General features: G+C 41.4%; 1 protein-coding gene across 3 annotated transcripts in view; it reads right to left on the bottom strand.

Moving 5' to 3' along the window:
* Positions 1-18561, bottom strand: part of FAM117B (family with sequence similarity 117 member B) — a 45903-nt gene that overhangs the window by 8326 nt on the left and 19016 nt on the right. For 2 of the 3 annotated variants that reach the window (XM_075829750.1, XM_075829749.1), the window contains exons 5-7: positions 8255-8401; positions 7957-8028; positions 2380-2590 (exon numbers count right to left, since the gene is read on the bottom strand). In XM_075829750.1, coding sequence (XP_075685865.1) covers positions 2380-2590; positions 7957-8028; positions 8255-8401 — 430 coding nt within the window. The remainder of the gene's footprint in view (positions 1-2379; positions 2591-7956; positions 8029-8254; positions 8402-18561) is intronic. The other variant, XM_075829751.1, reaches the window with a different exon arrangement.

Raw genomic sequence — 18561 nt, 5'->3', positions numbered from 1 at the left:
CGAAAATGTATCATTTCTTTTTTTTTTTTTTTTAATACTCTTTTTATAAAATCTACAAAACATAAAATAGACAATGATATAAGAGGAACAGTAGAATCCTCTATAAAATGAAAATGTATGAGTATACAGTTAGGCCTCATGCACACGACCGTAGCCATGTGCACGCCCGTGATTTTCGGGTCGGCCATCAGCGGACTGTCAGCCGCGAGCCGCCCACAAATCGCGGGCAATGCACATGGCCGCGGCCATTATTTTCAATGAGTCCGGACCGCAGAAGACGGCCGTAATAAGACATGTCCGTTCATTCTGCGGTGCGGGCTCCCGGGCCGTGCACGGACCGTAAAAATGACGGTCGTGTGCATGGCCCCATAGAAATGAATGGGGCCACAATTCTCCCGTGGATTTTCGGGGGAATTGCGGCCGCAAAAGCACGTTCAAGTGCATGGGGCCTAAGTCATGTTATACCATTATGTAAACAATTTCCATCAAAAACAACTACCGGTAGTTCTGTGTTGGGTTAAGCTGTACAGGTATAACATTAGAAATGAACACTCTTTCACTCAAAGAATGTATTTTTCTTTTTTTAAAGGGAACTTGTCACATTGAAAACAAAGCCCTATCAGCAGGCAGCATGTTATAGAGCAGCAGGAGCTGATCAGATTGATATATCGTTTCTTGGGAAAAGCTTCAGTATAAAAATTTGTTTATCTAGACCTCTGCTCATTCAACGCTAAAGGAGTCCAGTGGGTGGTTCTACTCAGTGATTGACAGATATCTCTGTATGCACCAACATACTGGGAAGGCTGTTACTCATGTAGTAGAACCGCCCACTGGACTCCATAGAAACATAGAAAGAGCAGGGATTAGATTAATAAATTAAAAGTTATATTTAGTATTTTCCAACAAAACTATTTATCAATCTGCTCAGCTCCCCCTGCTCTATAGCATGGTTCCAGCAGAATGGACGGCATTTTTATCATGATAGTTTCCCTTTAAAAAAGTCAAATAAACACATTTTGCGCTCCTATATACTTTAACTCAGTGCTTATTAAACTGCTGAGGCCCAGGCACATTCTGGCTGATGGGATCCCAGAAGAATAGGTTAAAAACTAAAAAAATAAATATACGTCACCACCTATCTAATAGCAGCATATGATAGAGGAAGAGAAGCGGAGCTCTGTGATATATAGGTTTCTGTGATTTGGTAGATTATTTCTCATTTAAAAGCAGAACTACTAAGAAAGACAGTGATAGTCCTGTTCACCCCGCATGCACACAGTGATTGACAGCTTTCCCTGTATCAGTGCGCGTACAAAGAAGGCTGTCAATCACTGTGTGCGGGCGGGGTGAACAGGACTATCACTGTCTTTCCCAGGAGTTGACAGGATTTTCTCTGCTTTTTAATGAGAAATAACTTAAAGAGGCTCTGTCACCAGATTTTGCAGCCCCTATCTGCTATTGCAGCAGATCGGCGCTACAATGTAGATTGCAGTAACGTTTTTATTTTTTAAAAACGAGCATTTTTGGCCAAGTTATGACAATTTTTGTATTTATGCAAATGAGGCTTGCAAAAGTCCAAGTGGGCGTGTTTACAGTAAAAGTCCAACTGGGCGTGTATTATGTGCGTACATCGGGGCGTTTTTAATACTTTTACTAGCTGGGCGTTCTGATGAGAAGTATCATCCACTTCTCTTCACAACGCCCAGCTTCTGGCAGTGCAGATCTGTGACGTCACTCACTTCCTGCCCCAGGTCCTGCATCGTGTCGGCTACATCGGCACCAGAGGCTACAGTTGATTCTGCAGCAGCATCAGCGTTTGCAGGTAAGTAGCTACATCGACTATAATGTCATTTTTGGAAAACATACAAGTTATTCGTTGAAGAGCCCATATCGCGCTGCATTCAGGAAGGAGTCCTTGAAATCTATGAGCTGCCACTTCCCCAACTGCTGATATGACCGTTTTCTCCCCTTACACAGTATAGGGAAAATACTATAAAACAGCGCCGTCGGGGACGACGACACAGCAGCTCATTAATATCGAGGTCGCTGAAATCAGTGTCTCCAACGGCAGCATACTGTAGTGACAGAGGACAGAAAAATGGTGGGGACAGACTCCCATTAAGAAGCCCTGCTGTGGTTGAGAATACAGCCCTTTACAGTTGGCACTCCAGTAGCACCATCAGGAATTGTGAAAATGGGGTATGTAATACGCGCACGCACACACAAACAAACACGCGCACACACAATGCTTTGTACATTTTAGTAGCAGCTAGCTCATGGAACATCTACATATTAACAGTATTTCTCATGCCATTTCCTCTTTAGTTGCCTCAAAGTTCTTCAAAATAATATTTAGGAATTTGAAACTCCGTGTAATACCTTTGTCTCGGGGATCGGCATGTGTGTCATCAACTGAGCATGGGCTTTCCTCGCTGCAGTCATTTGAAATGGTGATGAAGGAAGCAGGAGATATGGATTGGGAACGGCTGCTGTTGTTGCTTCCACGGTCATTTCCTCCGGGTGTCTGAGTATCGACACTCCTTAGAGCAAGAGGTGGGGGAGCACGGTGTCCATCTGGAATATCTTGTGGCTAGAAAATATAAAAACATATACAAAACAAAGAAAAAAAAAAAAAAGAAAAACATTACGCGGATAATTTTCTTTGCTAATCAAAAGTATTAGTGGACAGAAAAGATCTAAAAAAAAAAATGTGAGCAAGTAAGTCTGCTAAGCTCTATACATTGAAGGTGAAGTGCTCCTCTGTATTGTTTCACACACTTAACCCTCCTGTTGGCTCATGTCACCTACCTACCTGCTTCTAAGATCTACGCCAAAGAACTTTGCCCAACACTAGTCGAATGTAAAAATTAGGGTAAACCTCACATAAATGTTAGCCTAAGACTAAGTTCACGTCTCCGTCACAGATCCGGTCAAAATATGGCAGAAGAAATAGTGCAGCACGCAACGCTATTTTATGTGGTGAAACGACAGACAATGGTTGGAACCCATTAAAGTCATTGGTTTCCATCAGGCTTTATTGGTGTCCGTCATGCAAGGGCTCCGGCACTTTTCATTTTTCTGTTCCTATGTCGGAACATAAAAAAAGGAAGGCAGGTAAACTCCGCCTTAGGCTGGGTTATCGCGTTGCCAAAGCATCAAGGCCGAGGTGAAGCTGAAAAAGCGCCAACATGCAGATCTGCGCGGTTTTCTAATTGACTGTAGGTAAAAGCACTTATTGTTAATGGTCACATGGTAAACGGTCGTTCAGCTGCATAACTGCGCAGCCACTAACAATGAAAGCGTTTTACCTGCAGTCAATCTGAAAACGACACGTCGGCATGGTTTCAGCCACATTGCGGTTCCACCTTGTCGCGGTGTTATTTAGTCAAATTATCACACAGTCCATTTTGGTGTAAGTTTGACATCTATTTGTGAAGTAAAAGGACAGGGGCTCTAATGGAGAACTACCAAAAGTGAGATAGAGAACAGTACATGAAAAACTGTTCAACATCTTACTTCTTTGCTGCATTATCAATGTGTGACATTGCAGGTCTGATGCATGCAGTTGCTTTGGTCCCGTGTCCCCATGATGACATGGCAATTGTTCTGGCCTCATCACAGAAACATTATGTGAATTCAAATCACCATCCAAATCAATGTGTACAAATATATTATTTATGCCAGTTAAAATGTGGATATTAGGTATTGAACTTCCGATAAAATACTGATAAAACAACAAATTACATTTTTCATGGTATATTAAAGAGGCTCTGTCACCAGATTTTGCAACCCCTATCTGCTATTGCAGCAGATCGGCGCTGCAATGTAGATTACAGTAACGTTTTTATTTTTAAAAAAACGAGCATTTTTGGCCAAGTTATGACCATTTTTGTAGTTATGCAAATGAGGCTTGCAAAAGTCCAAGTGGGTGTGTATTATGTGCGTACATCGGGGCGTTTTTAATACTTTTACTAGCTGGGCGCTCTGAAGAGAAGTATCATCCACTTCTCTTTAGAACGCCCAGCTTCTGACAGTGCAGATCTGTGACGTCACTCACAGGTCCTGCATCGTGTCGACCACATCGGCACCAGAGGCTACAGTTGATTCTGCAGCAGCATCGGCGTTTGCAGGTAAGATCGACTTACCTGCAAACGCTGATGCTGCTGCAGAATCAACTGTAGCCTCTGGTGCCGATGTGTCCGACACGATGCAGGACCTGTGAGTGACGTCAAAGATCTGCACTGTCAGAAGCTGGGCGTTCTGAAGAGAAGTGGATGATACTTCTCTTCAGAGCGCCCAGCTAGTAAAAGTATTAAAAACGCCCCGATGTACGCACATAATACACGCCCACTTGGACTTTTACTTTTAAACACACCCACTTGGACTTTTGCAAGCCTCATTTGCATAACTACAAAAATGGTCATAACTTGGCCAAAAATGCTCGTTTTTTAAAAATAAAAACGTTACTGTAATCTACATTGCAGCGCCTATCTGCTGCAATAGCAGATAGGGGTTGCAAAATCTGGTGACAGAGCCTCTTTAACTGGCCTTTTTATATGGCATCAGATAGTTCTCCGTTATATAGTTTTTAAGACAGCTTTTTTGTGTTTGATATATTAGGTATGTTTTTCTTTCCATGCAGAGTGCAGTAGATTGGCTATCTAGAATAGTCTCCAAAGAGTTGGCCTGTTGGCTTTTGTCAAATTGGGGATTCCAGCCAAATTAAGGATCTGCTGACAAGTCATAGCGGAGTCCATAAACTGAGACCCCTGATTTCCAGAAGAAACCTCTTTCTATAGACTGCTGGAACCTCTCTGGCGCCACTCAGAGATCTCAATTACAGCAAGCCTTGGACAAAGGAAAGCTCCTCTGATCTGAATGGCCCTTTGTTCAGAATGTGGGGTCAGAAATGTATAGTGATTATGTATTGTGGAGTACAGCTTCACAACTGCCCATCCGGAGAAAACAGAACAGTAATGAAATCTATAGACTATGAATAATGCTGGTCTAGGTTAAAAGGGAGCAACGGGTAAAATGCATGAGATGAAGATCATACGGATCACACAGGCTTGTAAACTGCAAATGTTAATGCAGAATTCCACCCAAAATGTTAAAACACCCAGGAAGAGAATAAGAAGTTACAGCAATGGTCAAAGTTATTGGGATTTTTCTGGCCAAGTGACAATATGACAAAAAGTGACTGGAAGAGCAGACATATTTGTTGTCAGTTCTCAATTTGCTTCTCAAGAACCGTAGAGAGCGTTAGGCCCTGTTCACATCACATTTTGAGTCCATGCTTAGCATATACGTTTAATACGCTACAAAACGTAGACAAACAATAAATGCCATTCTAGTGCCATCGTCAAAGTTTTTTTTTCCGTAAACGTTAAAATGTCTTTTCGTCTAGCGAAAAGGAGTTAAAGACTTTTTAAACGTGAAACATTATGCTTGCATACATCAATCAACTATTGGATAATGTCTGAAAAAATAGATATGTAGAGTTTTCTTTGGTGGACAGGATTACGTGGTAGACTTCACTATTCTCTACTCAAAAAAATAAATAAATAAATAAAAATTAAAAAAAATTGTATGCCGACCTAAAAGCATTGAAACGTAGTCAAAAGTATACGCTTTTGGACTACGTTTGGCCCATTAAGTTCAATAAATACGAGGAATAAGTTTGATCATATTTTTTTTTTTTAATCCAATCGTGTATGCTTGGCGGAGAGTATAAACGTGATCTGAACAGGGCCCTATTATGTCGCATGTTCAAGTCATAACAAAAAGCGACCGTTTTACTATGAATTTCTGAGAAACAGAGGTGACAATTAATAAGACTGCACTTCCTATTGTCATTTGTGCAAAACATGGTCGCTGCAATGGAATAAAAATATGCCAATATCTCTGTAAATAAACATGACCAAACTTTGGCTATTGTGCAAAAAACGCAGCGAAAAACACTCTGCCTCCCATTGATTTCAATGGGAGGTCAGAGATGGAACCGTGGGAAGAAAGGGCATGTTGCTTTTTATTTATTTAAATCAATAGAAGGCGGTTTTGGGCATTTTTTTGGGTGCTGATTCGGATGCGGTTTTCACGCCAAGAAACTCAGTGTGAACAGGGCCTTAATAATATATGGCCAGTTTACATTTTTGGCAAAAATCCTTTGAATTTTGGAATTTTTTGTATATGAGAGCTAGAAATCCCCTGGCTGATATGGGCAACTCTTGACCTTTTTTTTTTCATTAGTTTTTATAAATTACATCTATTGGGTCACAGCAGACTCGTTCACAATATGAACTTCCACCTGTTTAAAAATTCTATCAATATTAATCTGGAAACTATACTGATCTAAAGTACAACTGGCCATACAAATGGGATAACACTCGTTCAACTGACGGCAATCTCACAACTCCCTTATTGACATGCACGCTAGGATCGACAGAACGTGTTTATTTCTACAGGGTAAGGGAGCTAAGCCGTTGCCAGACACCTCTGTCATTGGAATTGCGTAAAAATCGAAATCCCCAACACCCACCAGAGTCTGACGGTTGAGCTTCCCCCATACACGTGGTTTGGTTGACATCTTATACTGCGTCAGAAACAGGCAGATTACCATATTGAGAGAAGTCGAAGATTCTCTAACTATAAAATAACTATGATCAATATTTGCCAAATAACGACCAACACAAAGTCAATAAACTGATAGCAAAATTATTTACTTTCTTTAGTTAGTGTTTCATGCAATAAGGCAGAACAAGCTTTGGGTTAGAAAAAAAATCTGTTATTTCACAGTAGGTTCTAGTGGTTCCCAAGTTCTACTGATCCCTTCTTCGGTCTATAGAGCTACTTTTGATTACCCAATCAGATATTCACTAAATTAATTGGAAGTGGGACTAAGGCCTCATGCACACGACCGTGTTTGGTCCGTGATATACGGACCGCATGTCGGCTGCATTTCCCGGACCGAACACCGTGCAGCGAGCCGGGCTCCTAGCATCATAGTTATGTATGACGTTGTGAGTCACTGCCTCCCCGTGGGACTGCTGTCCCGTACTGAAAACATGTTTCAGTACGGGATAGTATTCCCGCAGGGAGGCAGGGACACCTAGCGTCATACATAACTATGATGCTAGGAGCCCGGCTCGCTGCACGGTGGTCGGTCTGGGAAATGCAGCCAACATGCGGTCCGTATATCACGGTCGTGTGCATGAGGTCTAAATGTTGCAAGATTGTCAAATAGATTAGATAGAAGTATAAAACACCTTATAATCCTCAATTCGGTGAACAGAATAAGAGCAATGACTATGCAATTACGTACAATAACACGGCAGCACTATATAAATCATTTACGTCAATGATCATAGCGTCTGTTTCCCTCAGGTGATTCCTGGGGGTCCAAACAAACCTTTATAAATCTTGCTGTAAAAAAACTCTCCGATTTTTAAGGCTGGATACCTATTTTTGAAAGCATGTAACCATCTTTTTACGTGGTCATAATTCCCATTTGCTCCTCTTAGCAGGGGTTGATACACAGCAGATCTATAATCATTTGTGCAATGGAAAAGCACTAGATTACAGTTGACAGTTTTTGAAAAAATAAAAAAATAAAAGTGGTGACAAAATTGATTGCTATGGGTATTCTACTTCCTACAGTTGCCATGGGTAACGGTCACCAGTTTTATATTAAAAAAAGCTGTGCCAGCAAGGGAAGTTTATTAATGCTGAAAACTTGGCAGCTACTATACAAGACAGATATAGCAGATTCTCTAATATTTACACAGCAAATAAGTAAACTAGACTGCGGGAACTTCATTACAACCAATAGCTTAGAAAAATGGAAAAGTACGTGACATTTAATTTAAAAGCACTTCATTCTCCAACTTAATAAAAACAATATAATAAAATGTATACAGAAAAAGAAAAATAATAATACCACACACAGCAACAACTTACCTCAGGGTGCAGATGCTGGAAACTCATTGTAATGTTCCCATTGACATCAGGAAGGCCTGAACAGTCTCCATGCTGGGAAACCACAAGGATATATGCTTCAAGATGAATATTGGAGCAACCCACCCTCCTTAATAAACCCATAATATGGAGGGTGAAAACTTAAAAAAATAAAAATGCTTCTTGATTCCATGTGCAGCGGAGAAAAGTGAATAGAGCCTTCTCAATGGTAAGTCGTAAATTACCATCAAGAACCAGTAACTGGAGTATGGCTCCGTAGTGGAAAGGAATAGGCACTTACCATGAGTTGCTCTTCTTTCTCTCCAGTTTCCTTAATGATGATTTCAATCTCTTGGTTCAGTCCTTCCACACTGTTCCGAAATCGTGACCCAGATGATTTGGTGATGGGTATGGTCATTGGAGTCAGTACATTCTTAGACATGGAGGTCTGCAGGGAAGAAGTTTACAGAAAAGACCAATGACTCAGATGCTCAGATTGTTCAAAGGAACAGAGGTAAAAGCTTTTGTCACAAGACAACCAAGAAAGTGATGGTGGGGATTTCAGAAGTTTTACCACTTAAAAAACACATAATGTATATTTACTCTTCAGTTCAGGCAAAATAATACCAGATCAGTCAAGATCCAGGGACTTTTCACATACTCTACACACTAAAAAGCAGTAGCACTGGATATAATAAACATTGTTGTTGTTTTTTTTTTTTTTAAGGGTGCAGGCCTCACAGGACTTGATCCAGGAGACCCTGACAACACAATCCAGTGTCTTGGAAACTTGCAAAGACTTTGTCTAACTCTTTTTGCAACATTTTTTTTACATTCTTTTTTCATTCACATACATCGGTTTTCAAAACCCTCCTGTTGTCCTTGGAAACAGACTGCATTCTAGCTGTACCCCATGTCCGTTATTTACTTCTATTTTACAGCATGCACCGATCATCATAAATGATGGTATAAATTTATTGTGACGGTTGTTACGACGTGACGATACCAAATATGTGTATAATATTTTATGTTTTTGGACTTATATTTAATTAAAAAAATAAAAAATAAAATAAAAAAATGTGCTATATATATATATATATATATATATATATATATATATATAGCACTACTTCCCTGCAGATGTGTTCTTAAAGGGGAATGTGTCAAGTATTTAATTATAGTTTTATTAAATATATAACTATAAATATATTTGGTCTTTTTTTTTTTTTTTTTAATGTTGTAGAAATTTATTTATTTTTGTAAATCCTTCCTTGTGATAGATAGATTAGATACACATGCACTTTTTTCCTCTTGTGGAGTTAGCACAGCAGTTTGTGTGCACTTTATGGCTGCTGAAATTAATGGGATTCAATTCAAAGAAATCTCAGATTGTAACAGTTTCCAGGAAGTGATTGAGTAAAGGGGGTTTTACACAGGACGATTATCGGGCAGACGAGCGCGAATATAATGCTTGTTGCCGATAATTGCCCTGTGTAAAAAGGGCAGCTATCAGCAGATGAACGAGCAAACGCTGGATAAACTTCTGGTCATATAGCTTTAAAAAAGTAAAAGATTATCGTTGTCGACAGCACATCTCCCTGTGTAAACAGGGACACGATAATAATGTATGGGGACGAGCGATTGGAGTAACGACTGCTCGTCCCCATCCATAGCTCCGTGTGACAGGAGCAAGCGAGCGCCGATCAACGAGGTCTCGTTGATCGGCCCTCGCTGCACCGGCCGAGTGTCAAAGGGCCTTAAAGCACTTCCCGCAGACACCAGGGCAGATGCATACAGAGCCTCATCTGTGTGTATAGTGCTGCTATTCTACCTTATTGAGTCTTTCACTAGTACAATAACGGTATGTTCACACAGGTCTGATACGCTGCAGAAAAGCCTGCAGGCTTTTCTGCAGCGTATCCGACCCAGAACAGAAAGGGAAATCTGGACGAATATTCGCAACAAATTGGCGCATATATTGAGCCGGATTGACCGCTACAGGAAATGGCCTGCACTCACCCTGTCCTGACATTGCCATAGCAGTGTCGCTGCCTCTTGTGATGTTGTTTCATCACGTGACAGCTGAAGCCTTTGATTGGTTGCAGGGGTCGCATGTGATGAAATGTCACCACAGGGGGTCGTCTGGACACAGTGGCCGGAAGAGCAGGTAAGCGTGCTATGGCAGGACCACGAGAGGAGAGTATAGGCTTTTTTTTTCCTGCAGAATTTTCTTCGAATACACAGAGTAATCACATCAAATTCCACAAACAATGGCATTTGTTGTGAAAGTGGACTTCCCGATTGAACTCAAATGGGAATATTCTGCAACAAATGCACAACGTATCCGCAGCATAAATTCACATGCCGTGAATTTATAATCTGCACCACAGGCCAAATTATGCAAGTATTTTGTCAGGAAATATCAGATTTTTAGACTGCTCTAGTGGCCAGTGTAAGAACTGCAACATATTAAGATTTTTGTTTATGTAAAGTTATAAAAAAAAAAAAAACTGCATGTATAATAAAATTTTTATTCAAATAATGCCATTTTCTGAGGATACATTTCCTATAAATTAGACAAGCTAACTAATTCAAAGGCATGTATCTGCCCGAGTACTTAAACTACAAGCATGCCCATGTAAGAGCTCATACACAGGCAGAGGTTACCGGAGATTACTTCCATTATACGGCATACATTGTTCCTAGATATCATGCCATTCAGAGGCACTATACGGCAGCACATGAAGTGCCAGAGAGACTCCATGTGTCGCCATACAGGTTCCATGTACAGGCCCCGCATGAGGTCTAAAGGAAGTGAAATAGTGGGTGAAGCTTAAAGCGGCTCTGTCACCAGATTATAAGTGCTCTATCTCCTACATAATCTGATTGGCGCTGTAATATAGATAACAGCAGTGGTTTATATTTTGAAAAATGATCATTTTTGAGCAATTTTAGATTTAGTTTCTCAATAGACAACTGGGCGTGTTTTTACTTTTGACCAAGTGGGTGTTGTAAAGAAGTGTATGAGTCTGACCAATCAGTGACCTACACTTCTCATTGTTCCAGCCCAGCATGATCCACAGCACAGTGTGATTGTGCAGTGAAAGAATCTGGGCTGGAACAATGAGAAGTGTAGGACACTGATTGGTCACTGATTGGTCAGCCTCATACACTTCTTTACAACACCCACTTGGTCAAAAGTAAAAACACGCCCAGTTGTCTATTGAGAAACTAAATCTAAAATTGCTCATAACTTGCTAAAAAATGATCGTTTTTCAAAATAAAAACCACTGTTCTCTACATTACAGCGCCGATCAGATTATGTAGGAGATAGGGAATTTATAATCTGGTGACAGAGCCGCTTTAAAGGGGTTGGCCAGGAATAAATTTTATTTTTATTTTAACCTAATGTGACATGTACAATTACTTTTCTAATATAATGTTTATATATGGCAGCATTACCTACTCATAATTTGCGGTCACGTAACCGCACCTAGAGTAAATTTTTATTTTCCGGTGAAGTTCTGTGTCTTTGCTCAGCCAGCACTTCTGGCTGAACAAAGGTACGGCGCGTCATCAACTATATTTACAGGCAGTGGGCCGGGTGGATGTTTCATGAGCTCTGCCTCTGGTCCCACTGCCTGTAGACGTAGTGGATGACGCACCGTGCCTCTGTTCAGACGGAAGTGCTGGCCGAGCAAAGACACGGAGCATCAATCAATCATAGTGCACCCCCCCCCCCCTCCTGTCTCGTTGTCGTCTACACCTCCACCTCCTTCTTCACTCTTGCAGATCCCGCACTGCTGAGCCCTAGTCGAACAGCGGATCTCAGCCATGTGACGGCCGTTTTTTGAACGGCCGTCTCACGGCCGCAGTAGGAACAATAGAACCCAAACTGGACTATTCACATGGCAGATTTTGGGGACGTTCTCCCGGCTGCACGGTTCCCATAGAAATCTATGGGGCCGTGTAAAGCACGGCTGTCACTTGGATGTGATCCGAGTGACGGCCGTGCTTTCTGCCGCTCGCTCTCTTCTTCTCCTCCTCACAGTGCGAAGCGCATGTGAGGGGGGGGAGGAGATTTTTTTTGCACCTTGTAGGAGCGGAATCCCTAATCCCCGGCCACAGCATTGCCGATGCGGTGGCCGGGGATTCCGCTCCAAAATAAGTCCCTGACTTCACGGTCCATATATGGACAGGGACGTCAGGGACTTCTCCTGGAGCGGTCTCTTACTCCTGAAGCGGAATCCCCGTTGGCTCTGTTTCTGAAAGAAAGCAGCAATGTTTTTCTAACTATTTACATTAAACTGTAAATAGCACTTTCAAAAAAAAATTTTAAAAATTTAAATTAAAAAAGGTCATAAATCAAGTCAACAAATAAAACTTGCCAAACCATTTCATAATGTTAAACTTAAGTTCATCAGAAGTTAAATGTTGGCTGCACACACAATATTCACGTTAATCTACATAATAAACATTCTGTACATTGAAAGGGTTATGCTTCAAGTCTTCTGCATGTACCCAGCCAAAAGAAAAAAGGGCCAGGGAAGCATATTGGGCTCTATACCAGTGGCAGCTGGTAACCTGCATTTAGGGCTTATGTGTGTGGTAAATCTGCGGCACCCGGCAGGGGGTAAGCACTTTCAGAATACAAAGCAGAAGGGACAAACCTCTCTAGGGGCCCACTGTCTCTGCTTGGGGAGCAGAAACACACAGAGGTTAAAATATCTGCATATGGTAAAGCACACGAACACAGAGTTTACACATTACTGAACTTGTGCTTTGGTTAAAAGAATATTAAATGTGAACATAACATTTGCTACAATTTTTTAACTGAATATCTCCTAATTTGAATTAGAGTGAATGAGATGTATTTTTACACTATTATTGCATTTAGCTTTTTTTTTTTTATAATCCTATTAATAAAAATCAATATTAACTTGTAATTGATGCAGGGGGAAAACAAAAACAAAAATAGGGCATGTGTTAAATGACGGGCACAAACCTCTGAGCAAAACAAATCGTATGGGTATGTTACATGCAGAGTTTTCAGCCGTTTTTAGGGCCGTAAATGTCCCGAAAAACGGCGGAAAAATCGGAAGCAGAACGAAAAACGGCGTGCTCTTCCGACGGGCCGTTTTTCTACACGGCCGTTTTGAAAAACGGCCACAAAAAAGTGCATGTCACTTCTTCCAATGTTTTTGGAGCAGGTTTTCATAGACTCTATAGAAAAACAGCTCCAAAAACAGCTGTAAAAAACGCGAGTAGCTTAAAAAAAAAAAAAAAAAAAAAAAAAAAAAAAGAGTCTGAAAATCAGGAGTTTCTCCGTATTTTCAGATGTTTTTTTATTTTGTGTGTGCACATACCCTGACAGCAAACAGTCAAAAATGTTCCCAGGATTCAAGAAAGGAAGCATGAAAAACGCATAAAATGCAATTTGCTTATAAAGCTAAAATCTTGGGGACACCTCTCTATGGTCAGATGTTCATAAAGCACGACAACAGAAAATGTCAGTAAGAAAATGTGCCCTCTATGTAAAATTAGCGTGTCAGCATTCACAGCACCTCACATACTAAAGTGCCATGGATTTGGCGATATTCTCCAGCTCTACCAATCAATTAAAGAGGCTCTGTCCCCAGCTTATAAATGCTCTATCTCCTACATAGTCTGATCGGCGCTGTAATGTAGATAACAGCAGTGGTTTTTATTTTGAAAAACGATCATTTGTGAGCAAGTTATGAGCTAGTTTAGATTTATGCTAATGAGTTTCTCAATGGACAACTGGGCGTGTTTTTACTTTTTACCAACTGGGTGTTGTACAGAGGAGTGTATGAGGCTGACCAATCAGTGACCAATCAGTGTCATACACGTCTCATTGTTCCAGCCCAGCATGATCCACAGCACAGTGTGATTTTGCAGTGAAAGAAGTAAACACGCCCAGTTGCTAAAAACACAAGACACGCCCAGTTGTAAATAAAAGAAAACACGCCCAGTTGTAAATAAAAGAAAACACGCCCAGTTATCCATTAGAAAGGTTCATTTGCATAAATATAAAATTGCTCATAACTTGGCCAAAAATGATCATTTAAAAAAAACAAAAAAAACTTTATTGTTATCTACATTGCAGCGCCGATCACATGCAATAGGAGATAGGGATTTGATAATCCGGTGACAGAGCCTCTTTAACCCGTTAGTGACCGGCCCATCGTGTTTCTACGTCGGTCACTAACGGGCCTTATTCCGATGCCATAGACTTTTTACGTCGCGGCATCGGAATAAGTTTAGAGAGCAGGGAACTGTCAGATCTCCCTGCTCTCAGCTGCTAGAGGCAGCTGAGGGCTGGGAGCGTCCCTGCTCTGCCGTGTGAGATCGATATTAGTATCGATCTCACACGTTTAACCCCTCTGATGCGGTGCTCAATAGCGAGCACCGCATCTGAGTGGTTTTGGAGAGAGGGAGCTCCCTCTCTCCCCCACCGACACCCGGCGATACGATCGCCGAGTGTCTGTGTCTCTAATGGCAGCCGGGGGTCTAATAAAGGCCCCCAGGTCTGCCCGAAGTGAATGCCTGCTAGATCATGCCGCAGGCATGACCTAGCAGATGCCTGTCCGTGTCAAACGGACAGGCAGTAATACACTGCAATACAAAAGTATTGCAGTGTATTACAATAGCGATCGGAGAATCGTATATTATAGTCCCCTAATGGGACTAGTAAAAAAGTGAAAAAAAAGTTTAATAAAGTTAATTTTAAAAAAAAATGTGAAAAAAAATGAAAAACCCAGCTTTTCCCCTTACAAACAGCTTTACTATTAAAAAAACAAAATAAAGTAAAAAAGTTACACATATTTGGTATCGCCGCGTCCGTAACGACCCCGACTATAATTCTATTACATTATTTAACCCGCACGGTGAACGTCGTAAAAAAATTAATAAAAAACTATGGAAAAATTGCTGTTTTCTGTGAATCCTGACTTTAAAAAAATGTAATAAAAAGTGATCAAAAAGTCGCATCTACTCCAAAATGGTACCAATAAAAACTACAAGTCGTCCCGCAAAAAAAAAGCCCTCATACAACCGCATCGACGAAAAAATAAAAACGTTACGGCTCTTCAAATATGGAGACACAAAAACAAATAATTTTGAAAAAAAAAACGTTTTTACTGTGTAAAAGTAGTAAAACATACAAAAACTATACAAATTTGGTATCGTTGCAATCGTAACAACGCGCTGAATAAAGTTAGTGTGTTATTTATACCACACGGTAAACGGCGTAGATTTAGGACGCAAAAAAGAGTGGCGAAATGTAAGATTTTTTCCTATTCCCCCCCCAAAAAAAAGTTAATAAAAGTTAATCAATAAATAATATGTCCCTAAAAATGGTGCTATTAAAAAATACAACTTGTCCCGCAAAAAACAAGACCTTATACAGCTATGTCGACGCAAAAATAAGAAGGTTATAGCTCTTGGAATGCAACGATTGAAAAACGTAAAAAAATAGCTTGGTCATTAAGGTCCAAAATAGGCTGGTCATTAAGGGGTTAAAGAGGCTCTGTCACCAGATTTTGCAACCCCTCTCTCCTATTGCAGCAGATCGGCGCTGCAATGTAGATTACAGTAACGTTTTTATTTTTAAAAAACGAGCATTTTTGGCCAAGTTATGACCATTTTTGTAGTTATGCAAATGAGGCTTGCAAAAGTCCAAGTGGGTGTGTTTAAAAGTAAAAGTCCAAGTGGGCGTGTATTATGTGCGTACATCGGGGCGTTTCTAATACTTTTACTAGCTGGGCGTTCTGATGAGAAGTATCATCCACTTCTCTTCAGAACGCCCAGCTTCTGGCAGATCACGCTGTGACGTCACTCACAGGTCCTGCATCGTGTCAGATGAGCGAGGACACATCGGCACCAGAGGCTACAGTTGATTCTGCAGCAGCATCGGGGTTAGCAGGTAAGTCGATGTAGCTACTTACCTGCAAACGCTGATGCTGCTGCAGAATCAACTGTAGCCTCTGGTGCCGATGTGTCCTCGCTCGTCTGACACGATGCAGGACCTGTGAGTGACGTCACAGCGTGATCTGCCAGAAGCTGGGCGTTCTGAAGAGAAGTGGATGATACTTCTCATCAGAACGCCCAGCTAGTAAAAGTATTAAAAACGCCCCGATGTACACACATAATACACGCCCAGTTGGACTTTTGCAAGCCTCATTTGCATAACTACAAAAATGGTCATAACTTGGCCAAAAATGCTCGTTTTTTAAAAATAAAAACGTTACTGTAATCTACATTGCAGCGCCGATCTGCTGCAATAGGAGAGAGGGGTTGCAAAATCTGGTGACAGAGCCTCTTTAAGTTAAAAGGGGCCCATCCTTGTGACGGATTCCCTTAAAGAGAACCGGTCACCTTTTTCATCTCAATTACAGCAGCCCAATATTCATTTTTTACCTTCTTTTCCTTTAACATTTCCACAATATATGCCCTAAAAGGCTAAAAAAAACTATGCAGGTTCTAGCTCTGAGCCTCAGACCTATATTGAAAATGCGTCCCTGGCTTGTGAGGTGGCAGCTGGCCGGCACATCCTTGCGGAGACTCAAGGCCATGAGTACGAAAACAGCAGGGTTCGCTGTGCCACATGTTTTCTGTAATCCCACAGAAGTGAATAGAAGTTGCGGAAACAATGTAGCACAGCGAGCCCGTACAAGGTTTCCATACTACCAGTCTCCTCTGCACGGCGACTCCATCTGAATGAAGTGGCCAGCAGTCACCTCACAAGTCGTAAACGGATTTAGGGACCCCCATTCAAGATCAGTTTGGGTCCCAGAGCTGGATCCCGCAACTATTAGGGTATGTGCACACGGTAGAAGGCTTTTACGGCTGAAATGACAGACTGTTTTCAGGAGAAAACAGCTGCCTCGTTTCAGCCGTAATTGCTCCTCCTCGCATTTTGCGAGGCTTCTCTGACAGCCGTAAATTTTGAGCTGTGCTTCATTGAGTTCAATGAAGAACGGCTCAAATTACGTCTGAAAGAAGTGTCCTGCACTTCTTTTGCCGAGGCTGTATTTTTACGCGTCGTCAAACGACGACACATAAATTACAGGTTGTCTGCACAGTACGTCGGCAAACCCATTCAAATGAATGGGCAGATGTTTGCCGACGTATTGTAGCCCTATTTTCAGACGTAAAACGAGGCATGATACGCCTCGTTTACGTCTGAAAATAGGTCGTGTGAACCCAGCCTTAGACATTTATGGCATATCCTGTGGATATGCCATAAATGTCCAAGATGGGAAAACCCATTTAAACATTTACAGTGGTATTCGTACAGATCACACAAATGTGCAGACTCTGTAGAAGCAACATTTGTTCTGCTCAGCTTCTTCTCTAGAGCACTCATGGCTAGTACAGACAGGAAAAATGAAAGGCAATGTACACCTTTGAAAACGTTTTTTTTTTTTTTTTTATAAAAATGTGTATCAGGGTGTTTGGTGCAACTTTCTAATTAGTTTGTTAAAAATTATTTTTTACTTTTTGAGATACAGCTGCTTTGTATACTGTATACAGAGCAGCTGTGTCTAGCACTGAAACCTGTATCCGTCAGGTCTGATCGAGCCATTTACCATTCACATCCAAGTTCATAACTTAGATGATCTATAACAGGAGGATCCTGCGTAGACCCGCTGACACTGAACCAGTTGGTGCCGCTGACCTTATGGATTCAGGTCTCAGCACAAGATACAGCTGCTCTGTATACATGATATAAAGCAGCTGTATCTGAAAAAGCAGAAATAATTTTGAATAAAAACTAAATTAGAAAGTAGCACCAAACACAACGATGGACATTTTTATTAAAAACAAATATACCCTTAAAAGGGGTTTTCCCATGAAGGACATTTATGACATATTCACAGGATAAGTCATAAATGTCAAATAGATGTGGGTCCAAACTCTGGGACCCGCACTCATCTCTAGAACGGGGCCCCCTAAACCCCGTTCTAGCTTTTAGTGCTCACACTGCCTCCCGGCCACTTACTGATTACATGGTCGGGAGTTACGGAAACAGTGTAACTCGGAGCTAGGCTCTTTCCGTAACACCCATAGAACTGAATAGTAGTTACGGAAACAGCGTAGCTTACATGCTATGCTGCTTCCGTAACTGCCATTCACTACTATGGGAGTTACGGAAACCGCGTAGCTCAGTGAGTAATGCAGTTTCCATAACTCCCAACCATGTAATCAGTAAGTCGCCGGGATGCAGCGTGAGCACAAAAAGCTAGAATGGCGTTTAGGTGGCCCCGTTCCAGAGATAGGTGCGGATCCCAGAGGTGGGACCCGCATCTATCGGACATTTATGACTTATCCTGTGAATATGTCATAAATGTCCTTCATGGGAAAACCCCTTTAAGCAAGATAGCTGCCCTGTGGGAATGCCTAGGGAGGAGGGACAAGATATGTCACTTAGAGGGGTTATCCAGGATTAGAAAAACATGGCTGCTTTCTTCCATAACGAGTGATACACCTTTTCACAGGTTGTGTGTGGTATTTCAGCTCGGCTTTTTCACTTTAATGGAGCCGAGCTGCAATACCAGATACAACCCATGGACAGGTGTGGTGTTG

This window comes from Rhinoderma darwinii, chromosome 6, assembly GCF_050947455.1.
Source record: "Rhinoderma darwinii isolate aRhiDar2 chromosome 6, aRhiDar2.hap1, whole genome shotgun sequence".
NCBI classification, from domain to species: domain Eukaryota; kingdom Metazoa; phylum Chordata; class Amphibia; order Anura; family Rhinodermatidae; genus Rhinoderma; species Rhinoderma darwinii.
The sequence above is the reverse complement of the archived record's forward strand: the minus strand, read 5'-3'. Positions and strand labels throughout refer to the sequence as shown.